The following is a 19,758-nucleotide window of genomic DNA, read 5'->3' as shown; positions in this document are numbered from 1 at the left end:
GTTGGTGCTTCATTATGGGTGATCTTGGATTGAGGTTGTGCATTTCGCCACTATGGCCTATTAATTGCCTTACCTCCCTAATCTTACTACATTTGCACACACTGTATATAGACTTTTCTATTGTGTTATTGACTGTACGTTTGTTTATCCCATGTGTAACTCTGTGTAGTTTGTGTCGCACTGCTTTGCTTTATCTTGGCCAGGTCGCAGTTGTAAATGAGAACTTGTTCTCCACTGGCCTACCTGGTTAAATAAAGGTTAAAACATTTTTTTGTTTTGGTCACAGGTGTGATTGCCTTTGTGTGAAGAAGGAACTGAAGCTGTGACTGACAGGATGTCTTGGGGTGAGTTCATTGAGCTCCGTGAGCTGAGGCTACATGACCCGATAGAGCTGACCAGCTGCGAGGTGCCTCGCTCACCACCTCGCCTGGAGCGGGCCAATGCTCTGCGGATCAGCACAGGGAAGGTCCCAGAGCTGCTCAGCCGGGTGGGCATCATCAGACTGGTGGGGGATAGCCTGGACCCACTGCTCACAGATAAGAGGGGAAAGGGACATGACTTCCAGCCCTGCAGCCATGCCCAGCCCACCTGGTGTGACCTGTGTGGAGACTTCATCTGGGGACTGTACAAACAGAGCCTGCGCTGTGCCCGTGAGTCTGCCTGCTGCACAGGATTTACTTGTGTGTGAGTGCATGATTATGATTGCATGTATTAGTGGCGGTCGGTGACTTCTAAGATGAGGGAGGAGGATCATTTTTTTAATGAGCATGGCCTTATTTCTATTACAGAGTATTGGATGACTGCCATTCATATTCCATTCACCCAGCTCAATGTAACATCGATTTAGGTTTAGGCTACTACATGATACTAAAATGTTCCCCTGTACCCATCATGAGGTTGCTACAACCTAGCCTATGAATGAACATTTACAACATCTAGCTGATCTAGGGTGTAATCAGAATTGGTGGAATGAAAACACCCCTGATCACATGCAAACACAGTTAACTTTCATAGCAGCCATATAAAAACAGCATGATCACTTTGCTCGTTGTAGAAATAATTCCTTCTCGCAACTATCTACGCGCTCTGCTCCTCCCACCTTTTCCCTGCGCTAGTGCACAACACAACAGCTGTCTGTGACCAGGCAAAAAAAACTTTCCAAGCCAAACCTTCATATCATGACCGCTAACCACTACACACAGCCTACGTCGTTGTCACGTCATAGTCAACATAGCTACTAGAACTAACGCATTTGTAAACCCGCTACAGTCATACAATACAGTGTACAGTCAGAGAGCAGTTTAGCAGTTACACCGGTGGCCCCAGTGGCAATAAATTTATACGAAAAGCTTACCTTGACTTGGAAGAGTTTCAGTGTTAGCCATAGCCAGCTAGCTAACATAGCATCCCTCTCTGTTTGAGCCAGGTGTTTGAGTAGGCTAAACTAGCTAGCTGCATTTGCTAGCTAAGTGAAAGTAAAAAATATATAACTATCTCACTTGCTTCTCCTTAATTTTGGAAGAAATTAATTTGTTCAAAACCGTTCAACTATTGTGTTTCTCTCTCTCTGAGTCAACTACTCACCATATTTTATGCACTGCAGTGCTAGCTAGCTGTAGCTTATGCTTTCAGTACTGGATTAATTCTCTGATATTTTGATTGGGTGGACAACATGTCAGTTCATGCTGCAAGAGCTCTGATAGGTTGGAGGACGCTCTCCGGGAAGTTGTCATAATTACTTTGTAATTCTATGGAAGGGGGTGAGAACCATGAGCCTCCAAGGTTTTGTATTGAAGTCAATGTACCCAGAGGAGGACAGAAGCTAGCTGTCCTCCGGCAACACCTTGGCGCTACCCTACAGAGTGATGTTGAGGCTACTGTAGACCTTCATTGCAAAACAGTGTGTTTTAATCAATTATATGGTGACGTGAATATATTTAGTATGGTTTTATCTAAAAAGGATAACGTTTTTTAATTGTTGACTATTTTTATGAAATTCACTGAGAAGGATGGTCCTCCCCTTCCTCCTCTGAGGAGCCTCCACTGACATGTATGTATGTGTGAGTGCATGTCGTGATTGTGATTGTGTAGCACGTGCAATTTACTGTACTCCTCAGCCTTAATCCGCTCGACTCATTAGCTAGCTTTTGAGGTGGCACGATCGGCTAAGACGTTTGAGGGAGGACGGTCACGTGTGTTTATGAGGCAGATGTCCCGAGTTCACACCAGGTATGGACCGAATCAGGAGAAAGTGGTACTCACTAAGCAAGCAACTTGATGTGCTTTACAGTTGCATGTCTGCATACATGTCTGTAGGCCTATACTCTCGGAATAAAGCTACAGAATTGTACTTAAAAGGGTACAAACTCTTGTCAATGTAGTGGTACCCTGTAAGGTACGTCCATTGATTGTACCATTAGTTATAGGTACATAATTGTACCCTTGCAGTTTGTACCTTTTAAAAGAGCCAAAAGGTAAACATACACTTTTTTTTGTGTACCACCACAGTGACAAGGCCATTTGTTCCTTTTAAGTGGCCAAAATGTACCTCTTCTCTATACCAAGTGCCTCATGTGTTCACTTCTCTCCGCCATTCCCACTTCTGACACCAATGTAGCAAATTTGGGGGTAGCCCCGACCAAGTCTTGATCCTGGGTCCAGTAACTGTCAAGCCAACTCCTTAACCATTACGTCAAGAGGTCCGCACTTCTTGACAAGGCCGCTCAGTGTTGGGTTAAAGAGATTCTCCTATACTTTTGTATACTTTTTAGCCAGTAGTTCTGAAATTAGCGCTCACAAGCCAAAATTGGTCCCCGAAAGTTGTATACTTCGTTACCACGTCATTGTCCTCGAGCCTCTGTAGCATGTACAAGATTAAAAAAAATGTTTTAACTATGGGTGTTCAGGAGCTGTGCACATTCTTGGCCTCACCCCACAACCTCATTGCACAATGCTGTGCCGATCTGATCCCACCTCCTACTTTAAACCTCATTGGACATAATTCCACCTGCCAATCAACATTGTCCCTGGAGCTTGGCTGTGGCTAATTCCCGTTGTTGTACAGACTAGTATGACAAGCAAGCGATTGTGATAATATAATTTATACAATGGAAAAGTTATAACCTACTTACAGTATATGTTTGCATCAAATGACCTACACCTTTAAAGTCATTTAATTATTATATATAGGCCAGTATTTGTCTACGTGATGAATAATGATAGCTGGCAACCAACTGCAGTTTTAGATTTATCCCATATCATGGAATACCTGATGTGTGCACATATAAGGACAAACGGTGGACAGACATACGTATATATGAAACTATTTGATTGGGATGGATGGTTGAAACAACAGAAAGGTCGGGCTACATTTTATTAACTAAAAGGGAAACGGGTGAAAGTTTCCGTATACATTTCTCTAGCGCATAAACTGTGTGTTGTGTCCGTGATTCGCGCCTGGTTAAAACCTTAGAATGTTTTTATATATCGCTCAAAAGACTAAGAAAATACACCAGGGATATAATTTAGGAGGTTCATGTGGTGAGCATAAAGTTTCTGATCAGGTTGACAATTGTCTTCTAATGTATTTGTCTGGCTACAAAGCCATCTTTAGCGCACATAATTTTCTGCTTACTTCAGAGAAATGTAGCTTATTGAAAAAGAGAAATGAAACTACAACCGGCATCTAATAGATCTATTTTTTTAATGTTTTCTAATTTAGGATGCAAGGATTTGATTGATGTATTCTATGTATTTTCCCTTATGAAAATAACTCATGGTAAGGTCTAAGTAGCCAGGCAATCCTACTCGCTTCAGATCGTGCACTCACTACATGACATGAACGAGCACGTATCTTGTGGACTAGATAATGGCAGGTTAGAATGTAACAACTGCAAATGGTTTACTATGCATGTATGAGCCATACACTGACTCGTCGAGTCCAAAACAGGACGTTTAAGAAAATAAAGAGGTTGTTTTCGATACTCCGGAATGTATCTTTAAGATTGCTAAAATATTAATTACAGATCTTTATTGTCACATGCTCTTATGTAAGCATTTTATTAAGACTTTAGAAGTGGCAATGGACATACTCAACCTTTAACTAACATAACCACAGCTCACTTAAACTGGTACAAAACTTCAACTCACGGGTGGCCAAAAACAACTAACTGAATGTTATGCCCCCACTAAGCTTATGATCGTACCTTTATTTCCAAATATTATGTAAAAATGTTTACCATTATACTAGATTATCTGCACATTTACCCTAAAAGGTACCAAACAGTACCATGTGAGATCCAATGTATACCTCTGAAGGTATATAATGTGTATTTTGATATTTGTGTAATGCAGGGAACAACCCTAACCGTATCCTTTTTTCTGAAAGTGTATGTGTGTGAGTGTTGTAAGGTTTAACTAGGGCTATGAGAATGTCTTTCAAGGTATTATATAGCCTGTTTGTGCATAGGCCATATTTGTGTTTGTTTATGTATGTGCCAGGCTGTATAGCTTTGGTTCATTGTTTCTCAGCTGAACTAAATGGGCTTTTTGTGAGACTGGCTCCATTCACAGGACACAGTATTCATTAGACCTGAATAGGCTTTAGAGTCATTGCAAATAGGTACATTACCATTTCCAGCAGCAAAGAACCAGCTGAGAACCAAACCGCTTGCCTGGAAATCCCAGACCCAGTTTTAGCTCTGTGGTATTTGTCAAAACAAGACTCCCAGATTCAATCAGCAGTTGGCGGCAGTCTATTTATGAGGACGTTGAGATGGTTCTAGTGGTTTGTTGTCTTCTTGTATAGGTGCTGTCGGTTTGTTGGTATCCTGCACCGCTTTCCTCTTGCATAGTCTTCAAAGTTTCCTTTCCTCTGGCCGTACAGGGATCTAACTAGAGCTAAGCTGTAAGAGCCCTTGGGCAACAACTCACACCTGCAGTTGGCTATATGACACCAATTACATTCAGGCAGGATGTCAATGCTTCACTACCAGGCATTTCATCACAACCAGTCCTCCATCCTTTGTATTGTAATGTGTGACCATTAGATTTGTGGGGAGATAAATGTCTGAAGCGTATCGGAATATGCTGGTAAAATCTCTCCTTTACATGAATCTCCTTACATTAATATACAGCTGTTTTATTTGTACAATAATCACTCTACGTTCTAGCAATACTTTTCTAATAATGTCCTGTTTGTGACCAAATTGAAGTCAAATATGTCAGTGACAAGTTTTGTTCTCTGACAAACATGTAATGACTCACTCTGGCCAGTGGAGGACAGCAGACAATTTAGAAATCCAAAGCTGGAGGGATGGAACGGGAGGGATGACCCAAAACTACGAAATGGAGGTTTCTGAGCCAGTGGGTGACACTTTTTTTAATAGTCAATCTTTCCTTACATCTGTGTGTCATCATGGCTGATCGTAGACCGTGGCCTTACAAAATGTAGACCCTGGTGGACGAGGCCCAGCTTTAATTGCAACCCATGATCTATTCTATTAAATCCTGTTTTTCATTCACCTCTCTTTTCTCACAGATTGCAGATTCACGTGTCACTACAGATGTCGAGCTCGTATCCAATTAGATTGCCGTTTGGATGGTAGCTCCATAGTTGAACAAACATGTGTTATGGAACACACTATGGAGACCGATACAAATGTGGTAAGAACCTCATGATCTGATACAGACTGTATATGCATGTCATTATGTGTTCTCTGTACTCAAACCCTCATTCACCGGCCATTTTATTTCACCTTTATTTAACTAGGCAAGTCAGTTAAGAACAAATTCTTATTTACAATGACGGCCTAAAAAAAATATTTAAAAATAATTCACCGGCCATGTCATGTGTCATGACCACTATCTATCTACTATCTTCTAGGCCACACTGTGGTGACATGGTGTCTACATACTCACTTGTAAACACGCCTCTTCCTTTCTATCCCATCCCCCTGGAAATAATGCATTAGGTCCTTTCAGTTCAGGTCCTCTCTCACCATTTCCTTTAGATACAGTAGCATGGGCATCACTTTTAGTTGTTCTTGTTGGATCTACACTACCCTCCGTATTTATTTGGACAGTGATGCTAAAATGAGTACATTTGTCCCTATTCTCCAGCATTTAGGATTTGTGATCAAATGTTGTGTATGAGACAGTACAGAATATCACCTTTTATTTGAGGGTATGTTTTATTGTTAAAGCACTTTATCTTGTCCACCCATTTTGAAAAAGTTCATTTTTCATAAGTTTTTGGACAAATTCCCATATAGTGTATTAAAGTAGTCAAAAGTTTAGTATTTGGCCCCATATTCCTAGCACACAATGACTACATCAAGATTGTGCAATTGCAGTTTGTTTTGATTGTGTTTCGGATTATGTTTTGCCCAATAGGAACTGAATGGTGAATAATGTATTGTGTCATTTTGGAGTCACTTTTATTGTAAATAAGAGTAGATGTTCCTGAACACTTCTACATTAATGTGAATTCTGCCATGATTATGGCTAATGAATGAATCTTGAATAATGATGAGTAAGAAAGTTGGAGGCATAAAGATCATACCCCCCAAAAAATGCTAACCTCCCCTTTTATTGGTACTGGTGAGAAGTTAGCATGTGTTGTGGGTATGATTTTATGCCTCGGTAACTTTCTCACTTATCATTGTTCATGATTATCTGTAATCATGGTAGCATCCATATTAATGCAGGAGTGTTCAGAAAAGATATTCTATTCTTGTTTACAGTAAAAGTGACTCCAAATTACACAATATAAAATCTACCAGTCATTTCTATTGGGCACAATGTAATCTGAAACACAACCAAGACAAACTGCAAATGCATCCAATAAATTTGTAAAGTCAAAACCTTGATGTAGTCATTGCGTGCTAAGAATATGGGACCAAATACTAAACATTTGACTACTTTACTACACATTTAAGTGTATTTCTCCAAATACACCTTACAGATATCTATGAAAATACCCTCAAATAGAAGTTGACGTTCTTTACTGTCTGTCGCCTCATATGAAACATTTGATCTCAAATCCAAAAATGCTGGAGTATAGAGCCAAATAAAAAGTGTTAGCAACACGGTCCAATGAAATACATAGGGTAGTGTATATATTTTTCTCTAAAGTGGTGCGGTTCTTTGTAAACCCCTGAGCCTACATGTCTACTTATGTCATGCATTTGCCATGTGAATATTCTAAACTCTGTTATCATATGAGTACTCTACGCTCTGTTAACATGTGAATCGTCACATGATTTTCATCTTCTCAAATCGCCTTATTGTTGGCAGACAGGGTAGGGAGTGGTATGATGTCATTAGGGAGTTGGAATTTCCCCTCAGCGCCCAATCATAGCCTGTTGCGCTGGTTTTGTGTATTTTCTAATCTCAACCGCCTGGGTGGAGCCTCTGCGGGCCGGGGGAGGGAAGGTAGGGGCTAGAAGGGATACAGTTTTTGTCAAATTTACGTCAAAAGTTGTTGTTTTTAGCTAACCCAATAACCCAACCCATTTTCCAACCTTAACCTAATTATCCTAACCTGCTGCGTAAATTATCATAACCTGCTGCGTAAATTGTCCTAGCCTGCTACGAAAAGTGAAATTTGACAAAAACTGTATCCCWTCTAGTCAAAACCAGGAGAGCAATGGAAACGCGGGGGCTGGTCCATCATCCAGTTCTCAGCTAGTTGTGAGAAGCCGAAACGTGGCCAGATTGAACAGGAAACCGACAGAAACGCGCTTTAGAACAACATTGTCGAAGTTTACAGAGATATACTAACTATACTAGCAGTCCGTATTACTTTACACTCTATCTGTTTTAACGTTTCTGTAGTTACACGTTGATTGCAGTGGGATACTACAATTGTAGATAGAACTTGTCTTATTAAACAGGAAACGACACCTATCAGCGCTCATATCCAAGCCGAATTAGATAACTACCTGACACATTTTGGCGAATTCTAAACACAACATCGCTCTAGACGGTTGGTTACATTGTAACAGTTTGATAATGACAGACACGGTCAGCGGTTCGGATAAAAGCCTGTCCTTCGAGAAGACGTGGGGCAGCTCGACTAGCAGCGGATACTACAGTGGGGACTCCGATTCAGAGTTCGAGCAGTACTTCACTGCTCGCACATCATTCCTTCACAAACCCAAGAAGGAGAAGGTGAGAGGAGAACAATTTGTCAAGCAGTTGAATAAGAGTTATTGAATAAGATGTTGGCTATTCATTCCTTCGCCTTCACTGATGTTCATGCATAATAGGTTAGACTATCTTGTGTGTAGCTTCCTTTATATTATACGTTCTAGTAGTTATGACGTGATATAGGCATAAACTAGAGTATTTCAAATAACATATCCACGAAAATTGTCATCTGAAGTTGTCATATTTGATGTRGTAGTAACTATGATGACCACTCGTATTAAAACGTTAATTGGAATCTACTGTTTCTCTCATATTACAATGATGACTCATACATCCCGATGCTGAGAACCGCTCAAGAGTTTAGTGACACACCCACGATAACCCCTCAAGTTTCACAACTCACACAAGTCATCTTCTCTGGACCATTCAGAAACAAATTACTTCACTCACATTGCTTCACACTTGCAAAACTTGCACACACAAGCCTGCACAGACATCTCTGGAGGGTTTGAATGAGTAGCCTACTAGACATAAGGGGAATGACAACATTTGATTATGTTTCATTAACTCATATTTCTACAGCATCTTGAATGAATACATTAGATAATGTTATACACAGTTGAGTAAAAACGGTAATAACAGCACAGTAAAAAATGGGTGACTCCTTAGTTGACTGTTCTGGCTTCCATTTTGTGATTGCCTATTTACTAGTTGCAGGACATTAGATGCTCTGGAACGTTGGCGAATACTACGTTTTTCAAACCTCCCGCTTTGGGCTGGATGTGTCAATGTGTAGTTCATACATGCATAATCTATGAGCAGAATAATTCTTGTTTAACCTCAATTAGCCACGAAATCCCAGTTTGAAAGCAATTGTTTTTCTGGAAGCTGTGCTCAGTGGTATGAGTTCAGTTAAACCTAAAGGGGGTGTGGAAGGATGCATAATACACGCTATTAAGTCACAACATGGCTGATATCCATAGGCGTGTGGAGTTTCGAGTTTGGGGAAGAATMAAAAAAAAWATATATATTGCACCTTTTTATAATGCATTGCATTTGCAGACTAACAGAGGTGGGACCAAGTCACTATTATTCCAATCACAAGCAAGTATCAAGTCACAAGGTCCGAGTCTCGAGTCAAGTCCAAGTTGTGCATTCTAAGAGCAAGTCTAGTCGCATGTTTTTTCAAGTTAAGTAAAATCTATACATACAATGACTTGTTCAACTACAAATCTTTGTCTGTTTATTGAGGCGACCAGACAACCCCTTTCATTATTTTGTCTACAACACATTTTGATGATKCCATTGTAAAATAGGGACCTTGTAGCAGTGGTAAGGGCATGACATCAGCAGACGACAAGGCAGGTTGATGTGCTCAGTGTAGATTTATTTACTGGTCTTTGTGATTCAATGTTGAAGTTGCCATATCATATAACATTTACCAAATGTACACGGGCAATTGGCCAAAAGAAATAGCCTTTTTATTAAGCTTAACATGTCCTATCTGAATGGACACAGGTAGATGGCAAGACTAAACAGCCTCCCCTTGAGAAACCAAATGAAATCTGTCTAACAGGACCTCAAACTGGTACATGTAAGCACTCGGCCCCACCCAGGACCATACGATTACCCAATTGGCAATTACAACCAACAGGGGTCGCACAAGGTGCTTAAAGTACTTGAATTTGGCGCTCTGAAATTCAACTACTGGAATACCTTGAAAGTCTGACATTTTCTCAAGTTGGTACTTCAAAAGAGAGGAGAACAGAAAATGATCAAATATGTTAATATGAAAAATACTTGAAAAATGTATTGGTCATGCAAATTAATTTCCAGGCAGACTACCGAGTTTTATTTCCTCACGTGTCTCACGCTCTGGTTGCCAGGCTAGCTCGCTCATTCCACCCACACTGCCACTCAGTCATGCAGGTACAGAACTGACTGATTAGGCGCCACTGATTAGGCGCCGCCAAATGTCACATCGATAGCTAAAATGCTGGGCAAATGTAGATCCAATACTGCCTGGCAGCATATTGATGTTTATGAATGGGTTTTGCCAGACCCAACCGGGTATGTAGTAGAGGGTAAACGCTGTTTGCGCACCTTTTTATTTGATTAATTATATTTTACCCACKTATTATTGCGTTCCCAGCGTTGATCAACACTGTGAAGGCTTCTTGATCGGAGTTCTAATCGTGCCTACTTCTGCGAACAAGTGGAAGCATGAATGATTCATGTATGCTTGTTATGTCCGCCTGCTCCCCTGGATTTGCCTTTCTTTTTTTTCACGGGGTTGTGGTGATATACTGCCATCCGGTGGCAACTAGAAACAATTGCATAATATGAACTATTACAAATTGACGGTCCTTGAAAATAAATATTAGTGCTTGGGAAAAGTACTTAAGTCCCTGAATTTTGYAACTGTCTGTACGAACCCTGAACCAATAAACTGGTTCTACAATGTAAAAGGCAATTTCCACATCCATTGTTACATTGGTACATACATTTGTCTTAATTACACTTAATGATATTTCATCACCATTCGTACATGGAACAATCATTTTCTCTTATTCAACGTACTGACTCAAAAGCGTGGCGTGTAAGCCACATAGCCCATTTCTGTGCATACTGAAGCTTGCAAGCTCCTAATACGCACAACCAGACAGAGACATTGGACACAGACACACGGAACTCCGACATAACCCGGGAAATATGAACAATGCAAACCATACATTGAATTAAACAAACAGTACTTCTACCTCGTGAGTCTTGAACGTTTATGTGCACAATAAATATCGCGCCCACTCCGAGGTTAAGAAATGGTAGGCTAAATGAAAATGTATCTTATCAAACATGAAAAASAAATGTCTAAGTGTTGAAATAACGTTACGGGGATGGAATGATGAAACGTTAGCAATTATTGTAGGGTTAGATGGAATATAGATTTACCACATGTGCATTTAAATGTGTGAAAGAAAGCAACAGAAAGCATTTCAACAAGAGAACAAGCTCTCTCCACTGTCGGGAGTATGGCGAGTACAAGTGGAGAGACACGGGGGTTTTCGCCACAGTAATAATAATCTTTTTAAAACAAATTCCAAATGCAAACCTCATCAGTAAATTATAAATTTCAAGCAATTTTGACATACCAAAAGACCAGTAAGCCTATGCTAATTTTCCTTGATGCCCCATTGCCGGTGTGCTTGCTAAGTAAACAGTTAATATTCTTGATCTCCACTGTTATTTGGAGCTGCATATTTACTTATTATGGCAATCCACTCTCCCTAGAATTTTACATTTGCRCTGCACCCGATCCTATAGCTGTAAAGAAAATCAGCAAACTGTTCGTTAGCTCAACCGACCTGTGTTGATTGTAGGTTTGCTGGTCCAATCAGAGGGCCGAGTGTACGTTTCACTAGTTGTTGCAAGGCACGATGTTGCGGCTACTGTCGCTGGCTGCGTGGAGAGTAATACAACGGACTCGGCGCCACAAAATTAGTGACAAAACATGGCCAGATAATTTAAAGTCAAGTCTCAAGTTATTTTATTTTCTATCAAGTTGAGTTTCAAGTCATCAAGTTTGTAACTTAAGTCATGTGACTCAAGTCCACAACTCTGCAGACTAATGTAAAAGAGGCTAATATTCCTGTGACGAATAGATTGTATAGTCATAATTTAGGCTAATAATATAACTCAATCACTGTTAGCAAAACAGACAGTACTGAATAATGCACAGTACTGAGTGTGTAGTGACAGAGTAGGCCTAATCCTTTCTTTTCTCTGGAAAAATGTGGCCTTTTATAATCAAATTACTTATCCCCCAAAAACTTTCCAGTGGTACTGATCCAATGATAAAGCCAGTGAATATGTGCGCACTCACCGGGAATATGGGGATGTTCTCCACGGGTGCCAATAAGATAGGCGACTGTTCGCTCCATTGGGAGTTGAGAATAGACTAGAGACAGATCAATCTTTTCTTTGTCTTTTCCGCAATAGCCATTCGCGTTCTAAAGTATGTTTTTCCTACAATTGTATTTTGAAATATTGCGATAGGCCTATTTAACTGCTTTTCACTAACCGATGCAACTCAACAGTCAGCTATCTGGTAGTCTATTCGCCGCGCTCTGACCAAATTGCGCGCTTCAAACAATCCACAGCACATTTTTAAAAGAAGCTAACGATCCTCTCTGGCCAAATCATGCTCTCTGGTGTAGTGTTTTGAATGATTTGTATTTATTTATGTATAGGCATGAGTAATTATAAAGCACATTTTGGCAAATTTTATTAAATTTACTTTAGGGGGAAGCTTTTGATTGTCCAATTATTTCTCCTCCACCAAACTTTACAGTTGGCACTATGCATTCAGGCAGGTAGYGTTCTACTGGCATTCACCAAATCGGCGGACTGCCAGATGGTGAAGCGTGATTTATCACTCCAGAAAATGAGTTTCCACTGCTCCAGAGTCCAATGGCGGCGAGCTTTATACCACTCTGCCGATGCTTGGCATTGTGCATGGTGATCTTAGGCTCGTGTTTGGCTGCAGTTATTGTTCTGATATTGCTTCCAAAGGCAGTATGGAACTCCGTAGTGAGTGTTGCATCTGAAGACAGACGATTTTTACGCACTATGCGCTTCAGCACTCGTCAGTCCCATTCTGTTAGCTTGTGTGGTCTACCACTTCGTGGCTGAGCCATTGTTGCTCCTAGACGTTTCCACTTCACAATAACGGCACTTACAGTTGACCAGGGCAGCTTTATCAGGGCAGAAATTTGCCGAACTGACTTGTTGGAAAGGTGGCATCCCATCACGGTGCCACATTGAGTTCTTCAGTAAGGCCATTCTACTGCCAATGTTTGTCTATGGAGATTGCATGGCTGTGTGCTCGATTTTATACACCTGTTAGTAACGGGTGTAGCTGAAATAGCCGAATCCACTAATTTGAAGGGCTGTCCACATACTTTGTATATAGTGTATAATATAAACGGTCTGGCACTGTTTCTGCTCTCTGAGAGAAAGGTGTTCAGGCTGGCAGCTTCTCTCTCTGAAGTGATGCTCTGTATGGTTCTAAAGTCAGCCAACCAGTATGCTAAACAGCTGTGGCATTTTAATCGGGATGGTAATTATTTTAGCCCACTTTCACATTTTTGGGCTTGCGCATACCCAACTGATGTGCCTGGCTGTGCTGCGCCATTTTCCCTCGAATGTCCCCTACATKGGCCAGCCCCCTAGCAAGTTCAACCATATGAGTGACAGCTAGCAAGAGGCATATCATGCTCACACAGCAGAGAAAGAGCGATGACGTGGTGCACATACAGTATCTGCACGTGACGTAGTACGCAATTTTCGGGGACCACTTTTGGTCTGTGAGCACTACTTTCAGAACTACGGACTAAAAAGTATACAAAAGTACAGGAGAATCTCTTTAACACCCTTTCTATCTGCAATGGGATTCAGGTTATTGATCTGATTTTGCACAACTTAACATTGATTTATGTAGTTGTGGGTAGAATGAGAGTTTGAGACTTTGTCCCAGAGGACAGATCATGTTGGTGCTGATGCTAATGCCTGCCAGGAGGATTTATGAGTATTGATCTATGGATCCTTCCCCCCCACGACAAGCATTTCGCTAAACTCGCAATAACATCTGCTAACCATGTGTATGTGACCAATAAAATTGGATTTGATTTGAAAAGCAGCTACTGTCAACAGGACAATTTTGGGCTAGCTGGTCCTCTAATTGWTACAGGAAGAAGAGTTATGTGCATCACATGTCTTGAATGACATTCTCACACAGGAAGCGAGGACAGACCATTAGACACAGGAAGCGCATAGTTGTGGTGGTTACTGTGTCCAAAGGAGACATTTAAATATCTTGTAGATGCTGGAGGCTAAATGTGAATTGCTAAAAGATGACTGAGATTCTGTGAGGATTAGGCAGCTGACTCCACAGGATATGCCTGTAAAACAGAGGAAGGCTTTGTGTCTGACTCTCAGGGGGGGGGGGGGTGTTGCCTGAGGGGGGCAGCTATTTTTACATGAACACAGCTTTAAGGAATGCAATCCAAAGCCTTTGCAGACATTACAAACAGCTGCAAGTTCCTCTACAGAGATAGGAGGAATTGAGGAACTGGGATTGGTCAGTGCTGACATCATTGTGGTCCACTGCTTCCCTATCATAGGCTATGGCTACGTTGACAGGAAGTTTGGAATCTGATGCAACCAGCGATAACTTTGTGAAAGAAGGGGTGGAGCTTACAGGAAGTTAGCACTGTGAAGCATAGGCTGCTACAGTCTGCAAAATAATATAAGTAATTTATTTTTAGCACATTTATTATATAAGCAACAAGTAGGAATGCTGTTTCTCATTCAAGACAATTTTGATTTACACCAGTCTAGTGCTTCCTTTTCTCACCAAACCCAATCTAGTCCTCTGCTCTATTGAACTCTGACCCCTGTGAACCTGACTCCCCAAGACTCCTGATATCTAATTTCCCCTCTGTGACCCAAAATGTTGTGGATTGTTTATTTAGATAGGCCCACATCACACATTTCTTRCGTCATAATTTGACATGCAAAACGTTAAACCTTGGCTCTCTGCTGACACACGGTGGTAGAACACCAATGTTTCCCATTTTTGTCTTGCACTGTCAGCTTAAGAAGACGAATGAGTAAACAATGAGTGGCTAATTGAAATATTGGCTCCCTTCTCTCTGGTCAGGATGAACAGGTTGAATGGGGGAAGCAGCAGGATCTGTCAGTCACAGAGATCCAGCAGAAGGTGAAGGAGTACAATGCTCAAATCAACAGCAACTTGTTCATGAACCTGGTGATTAGTAACAATTGCTCTTATACCATTGTAGTAACATTGCAATTACTCTAACACTGTCTGCATTACCATGTTGTTATTGTTCAACTCCATAACTGCACAATTCAACATGTTGAATTGTGTTAATGTGAATACGTTTTGTGAGTATGAATTCCTAAATGTTTTCATTCTTTTCAACAGAACAAAGATGGCTCCTACACTGGCTTCATAAAGGTCCAGTTCAAGCTGCTACGACCCGTGTCAGTTCCCCCACCAAGAAAGGGTACTGCAACACAGGATGGTGCAGGCAAGAAGACTGGGGGAGTTAAGCGTCGCACCTCTTTTTACCTGCCCAAGGATACGTCCAAACACCTACATATCAGCTCCCGCACATGTGCTCGTGAGGTCATCGAAGCCTTGCTGAAGAAGTTCACCGTGGTGGACAACCCTGGAAAGTTTGCTTTGTTTGAGCGCACAAAGCGCCATGACCAAGGTAAGCCCGCCTCTGTAACCTCTTGTCTGTGGTTTTGCAGCAGCACGACTTATCTTTTTCTGCACTGACATCTCATTGATAAATATTAAGAGGTGCCATACTGTTGTTTTAATTCCAGTGTCTCCCTTCCTCTTCCTGTATTTCAGTATTCCTGCGTAAGCTGCCTGACGACGAGCGTCCACTCCACCTGCGTCTGTGTGCTGGACCCAATGACAAAGCCCTCAGTTTGGTCTTGAAAGAGAATGAGACTGGAGAGGTCAACGTGAGTGAGCGTTCATCGTGCATTCATTCTCAAACCAACATGGTCATTTCACATTGTGCAGCTTACACTAATGTTCCATCTCCCTCCTCTCTCTGTCCAGTGGGATGCCTTCTCTATGCCAGAGCTCAAGAACTTTGTTCGCATGTTACAGCGTGAGGAGGAGGAGCATGTCAAGCAGATAGTGCAGCGCTACGCACTAGCCCGCACCAGGATGCAGGAGGCCCAAGCTGCTAGTCCCACCCCTGGTGGTTCCACCCCTGGCTGAGAAACTGCTTCCCTACGGGACTACCTGCACCTCTGACTGACAATCATCAGAAGATGACCAGTCACTGCATCCAAAGATCCCAGAGAACACAACTCGACACCTCCCTCAAAGGAGGAGAATGAAAGAGCGAATGAKAGCGAGCGGGCGCATGAGAGCGAGCGGCAAGCGCGTGTGAGTGTGAGAGAATCAGAAGTGCCATACAACTGGAGAGAGTCTGTTGTGCCTGAGAGAGAATGAGAGTTGAGAGAGAGTATGTGAAACTGTGGCTGATGAGAKACTGGCTTTGTCCAGTACTTCCTCTCATTATGGAGGTGCCATTTGACTATCCTGGGTAAGCTACCTGACTCGTAATGTTCATCACCTGTTATTCTTGCTGGCAGCGGGGTCCATAGATTCTATTATTTATAGCTTTTGGGTAACAAATCAATAGGCCTGTTTCTCTCCCTTACTGCCAAGCAATACAAGGGAAGTCAACCTATTAGCTCAGACAAATGTTGAACAAATTCAGATACCGTCTGCTTCAGTATCTCCAGGCCTTAATGCTAGTCAGAATAATAAGTGATGGACATTATGGGCCAGGTACTCCAGGTTTCCATTTGACCCCAATGTCTGCCATATACCTCCTGCACATCCATACTATGATGGATGTTACTCTTTTTTGCTTTCCCTTTATGAGGCTGAGTGGGAGTGCCCCGTGTGTTGGGAGCACTGTGATTGTCAATTGAGAGGACAATCCCCAGGTCGATTTAATTGATAGGGGAATTGTCCTGAAACTTTGAACACTGAACAGGAAGCTGTTGCTTTTTATGGAATGTTTGTATTGTCTATATTTGTATGTTCTTTGTGATGTTCTAAAACTCTGTTAAAACAACAAAATAATACAACAGAGAATTTGTTTCATATTATCAGCATATGTCTATATCTCTTGAAATAATAATTTGACTGTCCTTGACTATCCCCTTTTCAATTTCAACATTTTTATGTTACATATGTCCAGTGTCAAATATTTGTTTAAATAATAATAGATTTGCACTGTCAACATTAAACAAGTTCCTTCACAAAAGTATGTCTCTTGATAGTGGGGGTATGCTATTGGGATGAYATTCATTAGCTAAACAATGATATTTATGGGAATTATTTCCCCACTTGGCAGTTATGGATGGGGAGTGAATGACTTGGGCAGGAGCTGAGTACCAGCATCTAAAATRTTCTACTACTTGAGCTCCTGTTCCTCTTTTAGAATATTAGCTCAAAAGTATTGTGGTGCTCCTGCACTTAAATGTAAAAAGTACCGGCACCCAAAATGGATGCAGGCACCTATTTCAGTCCAAGTCAAGCACTGTGGATAGGAGGAGTTAACACAGAGAAAGTCCCTATTAATGTCCTTGGGATGGTGTGCTACTGATATATATATATAAAAATCACAGTGGTGTGCAGTAAAGGATGCTGTGTGAAAGACAGAAATACCTATGCTCGGTCAAGCAAACAACTAGCTACATCATTCCTCTCTGTACTGCTAGCTACATTATTGCTGTGACTCATGTGCAAGGTGAGCTGACCAACCGTTTCCGTTCTTTCGGACCAGAGTCACAGTGTGTACTTGTTGTTTGGTGTCTGTGGCTAGCTAGCTAGACATATTGGCTATATTTGATAAAACACTACCGTAACGTTACGCAAAGGAGGGAGGAATCCAAGTGAGCACTGAATCCTGGATAGAAGTCACGTCGCTAAAAGAAGAAATCTGTTTCTGTAAATGCTGTCACTATAAATGGTTAGCTGGAAAATTGAGCTAGCTAACGTAAGCTAGTTTAGCTTGCTAGCTAACAGTTTATTATGCGCGCGAAGTTTAGCTAACAGCCAGTGGACTGTAGGGACAGCTAGCTAGYTGTGGTTGATAACGTTAGCAGTTTGAAAGCTCTACTAAATATATTTGCAATATTTATCAAACTGGCTAACTGCAGTGAACAGTGTTAGCTAGCAAGCTACTTGACGTTAGCCATCTAGGGCAACCTCGTTTGCTAACGTAGTTAGCTAAGTTACCTTTTGGAGCTAGCTAGGTAACCTATCTATTTAGCTTGCTTAGTAACTAGATATTGTTTGCAACGTTTGGTCAGTATGGTAGCGTTATTAGGCTAGCTAAAGCAACAGTACCTATGGCTTCTTGCTTTCAGATCCAAACCAGTAGAAAACTGACTGGTTGGCCAGCTCATATAATCGTTGCCTAGGAGTTTTCTGTGACAAGGGATAATGTCCCACCACTGAAGATGGGAGGCAGTGGATCCAAGGTGAAAGGTGCTTGGCCATTTGCTGGTTCGGGAGCTGGAGGGGATTCAGGCAGTGAGGGGCAAGAAGATCACTCTGTTGCCCGACTCAAAGGGACCAGAAAAACCCCATTTATTTTCACAAGGAGGAGGTAATAATGTGTGGTAAATGYAATAAAATGTACGCCTAGTGGTTCTAGTAACCGAATGTTTGCAAGATCGAATCCCCGAGCCGACAAGGTAAACATCTGTCGTTCTGCCCCCGAACAAGGCAGTTAACCCACTGTTCCTAGACCGTCATTGAAAATAAGAACTTGTTCTTAACTGACTTGCCTAGTTAAATAAAGGTAAAATATGTGTGTAGATCCTTAAATGAGTCAAATGCTTTCCATTCCGCTCATTTTTTWTTTGTGTTGATAGCTCTCTCTACTATGATGAGGATGGGGACCTGGCTCATGAGTTCTATGAAGAGACTGTAGTGACAAAAAATGGCCGGAAGAGGTCCAAGCTGAAGAGGATTCAGAAGAACCTCATACCTCAGGTGAGCTGATTGGATGTACACTTGTGAAAGTCTCAGACTGACAGTGTTGGAAATGTTTCCAGTTACCCATGGRTGTTGTTTATAATTAATAGAGTGGATATTGTTATCTGTTTGCAGGGAATTGTGAAGCTAAACCACCCCCGGATCCATGTAGATTTCCCTGTCATCCTCTTTGAGGTGTGAATCCCACTGGGGGGGTGGTCCAACGTGGAAAAGACACATGTCAGTCTGACCATCACTACAACCGCTCCATCCTGAACGCTAGTGTTCCTCTGAGAAAATGGGTGGGATGTCTGACTACACTCAGAAGCTGTGGACAGACCACCGGAGCTATGTTGCGGACGAAATGGAAGGGAGGAGTAGATAGAGTAAAACGTTCTGCCTTCTGTGATGTAGAGAAGTGTGTGTGTGAAAGAAAGGTAGCAAGATCAGGGGAAGGTTTAGGAATTCCCACTGTACTGTATATGTTGACCATTTTCATGTTGTAATGTTATCATATCTAAGTCTGCCTCTATGATTGGAGGCCAGACCTGCACTAGTCAACTTTTTTAATGTAAAAAAAAAAAGATTATACAAAAGCTGTCTGAGTTGGAAATACTTGAATAAATGGTTTACCAGGCTGAAAGACTGTATTGAGGCATTCCCCTTTATTATCCAGTCCACATATGTTTCACATTCTGATGAAGAGTGTTGTTCCATAACAATGTGGTCACAGTAATGAGGTTTTCATGACTCAGACTAACATCATTTACTGGTCCATTCAAAAGCCTTTTTCCATTTGTAGTTATCACAATCCTGGGAAGCTGTTTTTGGTGAATTGTGTTTTTCTGCTGTACCTGCGTTTTATCACCAGGGTGCAATGCTCTTGTACATGTGGGTCTTATATGTTTGATTCTCTTAATGTTTTTGGGTCAATCATCAATGTTGCCAATTTACTTTGAATCATTATGACATGACTTATGACATGTCTAGTTTTTTTA

The 19,758-nt window shown here is 41.5% G+C and overlaps 2 protein-coding genes across 6 annotated transcripts; both read left to right on the top strand.

Moving 5' to 3' along the window:
- The first annotated feature begins 286 nt into the window (after nucleotides 1-286).
- Nucleotides 287-17,039, top strand: LOC111969790 (ras association domain-containing protein 1). 2 transcript variants are annotated; one of them, XM_023996049.2, is made up of 6 exons: nucleotides 287-650; nucleotides 5,540-5,664; nucleotides 14,870-14,977; nucleotides 15,158-15,449; nucleotides 15,596-15,711; nucleotides 15,812-17,039. In XM_023996049.2, the coding sequence occupies exons 1-6, from the start codon at nucleotides 335-337 to the stop codon at nucleotides 15,974-15,976; spliced, it is 1,122 nt and encodes a 373-aa protein (XP_023851817.1). In that variant the 5' UTR covers nucleotides 287-334; the 3' UTR covers nucleotides 15,977-17,039. The 2 variants fall into 2 exon arrangements, with proteins under 2 accessions (XP_023851817.1, XP_023851816.1); XM_023996048.1 differs by lacking the exons at nucleotides 287-650; nucleotides 5,540-5,664 and adding an exon at nucleotides 7,425-8,172.
- Nucleotides 17,040-17,323: 284 nt separating this feature from the next.
- LOC111969791 (tumor suppressor candidate 2) lies at nucleotides 17,324-19,406 on the top strand. 4 transcript variants are annotated; one of them, XM_070445532.1, is made up of 4 exons: nucleotides 17,324-17,525; nucleotides 18,148-18,389; nucleotides 18,658-18,778; nucleotides 18,896-19,406. In XM_070445532.1, exons 2-4 carry the CDS (start codon nucleotides 18,241-18,243, stop codon nucleotides 18,959-18,961), a joined length of 336 nt encoding a protein of 111 aa, XP_070301633.1. In that variant the 5' UTR covers nucleotides 17,324-17,525; nucleotides 18,148-18,240; the 3' UTR covers nucleotides 18,962-19,406. The 4 variants fall into 4 exon arrangements, with proteins under 4 accessions (XP_070301633.1, XP_023851821.1, XP_023851820.1 ...); XM_023996053.2 differs by lacking the exon at nucleotides 17,324-17,525 and adding an exon at nucleotides 17,534-17,670; XM_023996052.2 differs by lacking the exon at nucleotides 17,324-17,525 and adding an exon at nucleotides 17,534-17,725.
- The last annotated feature ends 352 nt before the right edge of the window (nucleotides 19,407-19,758 follow it).

The sequence above is a fragment of the Salvelinus sp. IW2-2015 genome, linkage group LG11 (assembly GCF_002910315.2).
Source record: "Salvelinus sp. IW2-2015 linkage group LG11, ASM291031v2, whole genome shotgun sequence".
NCBI classification, from domain to species: Eukaryota; Metazoa; Chordata; class Actinopteri; order Salmoniformes; family Salmonidae; genus Salvelinus; species Salvelinus sp. IW2-2015.
This window is presented reverse-complemented; position numbering and strand designations above follow the sequence as displayed.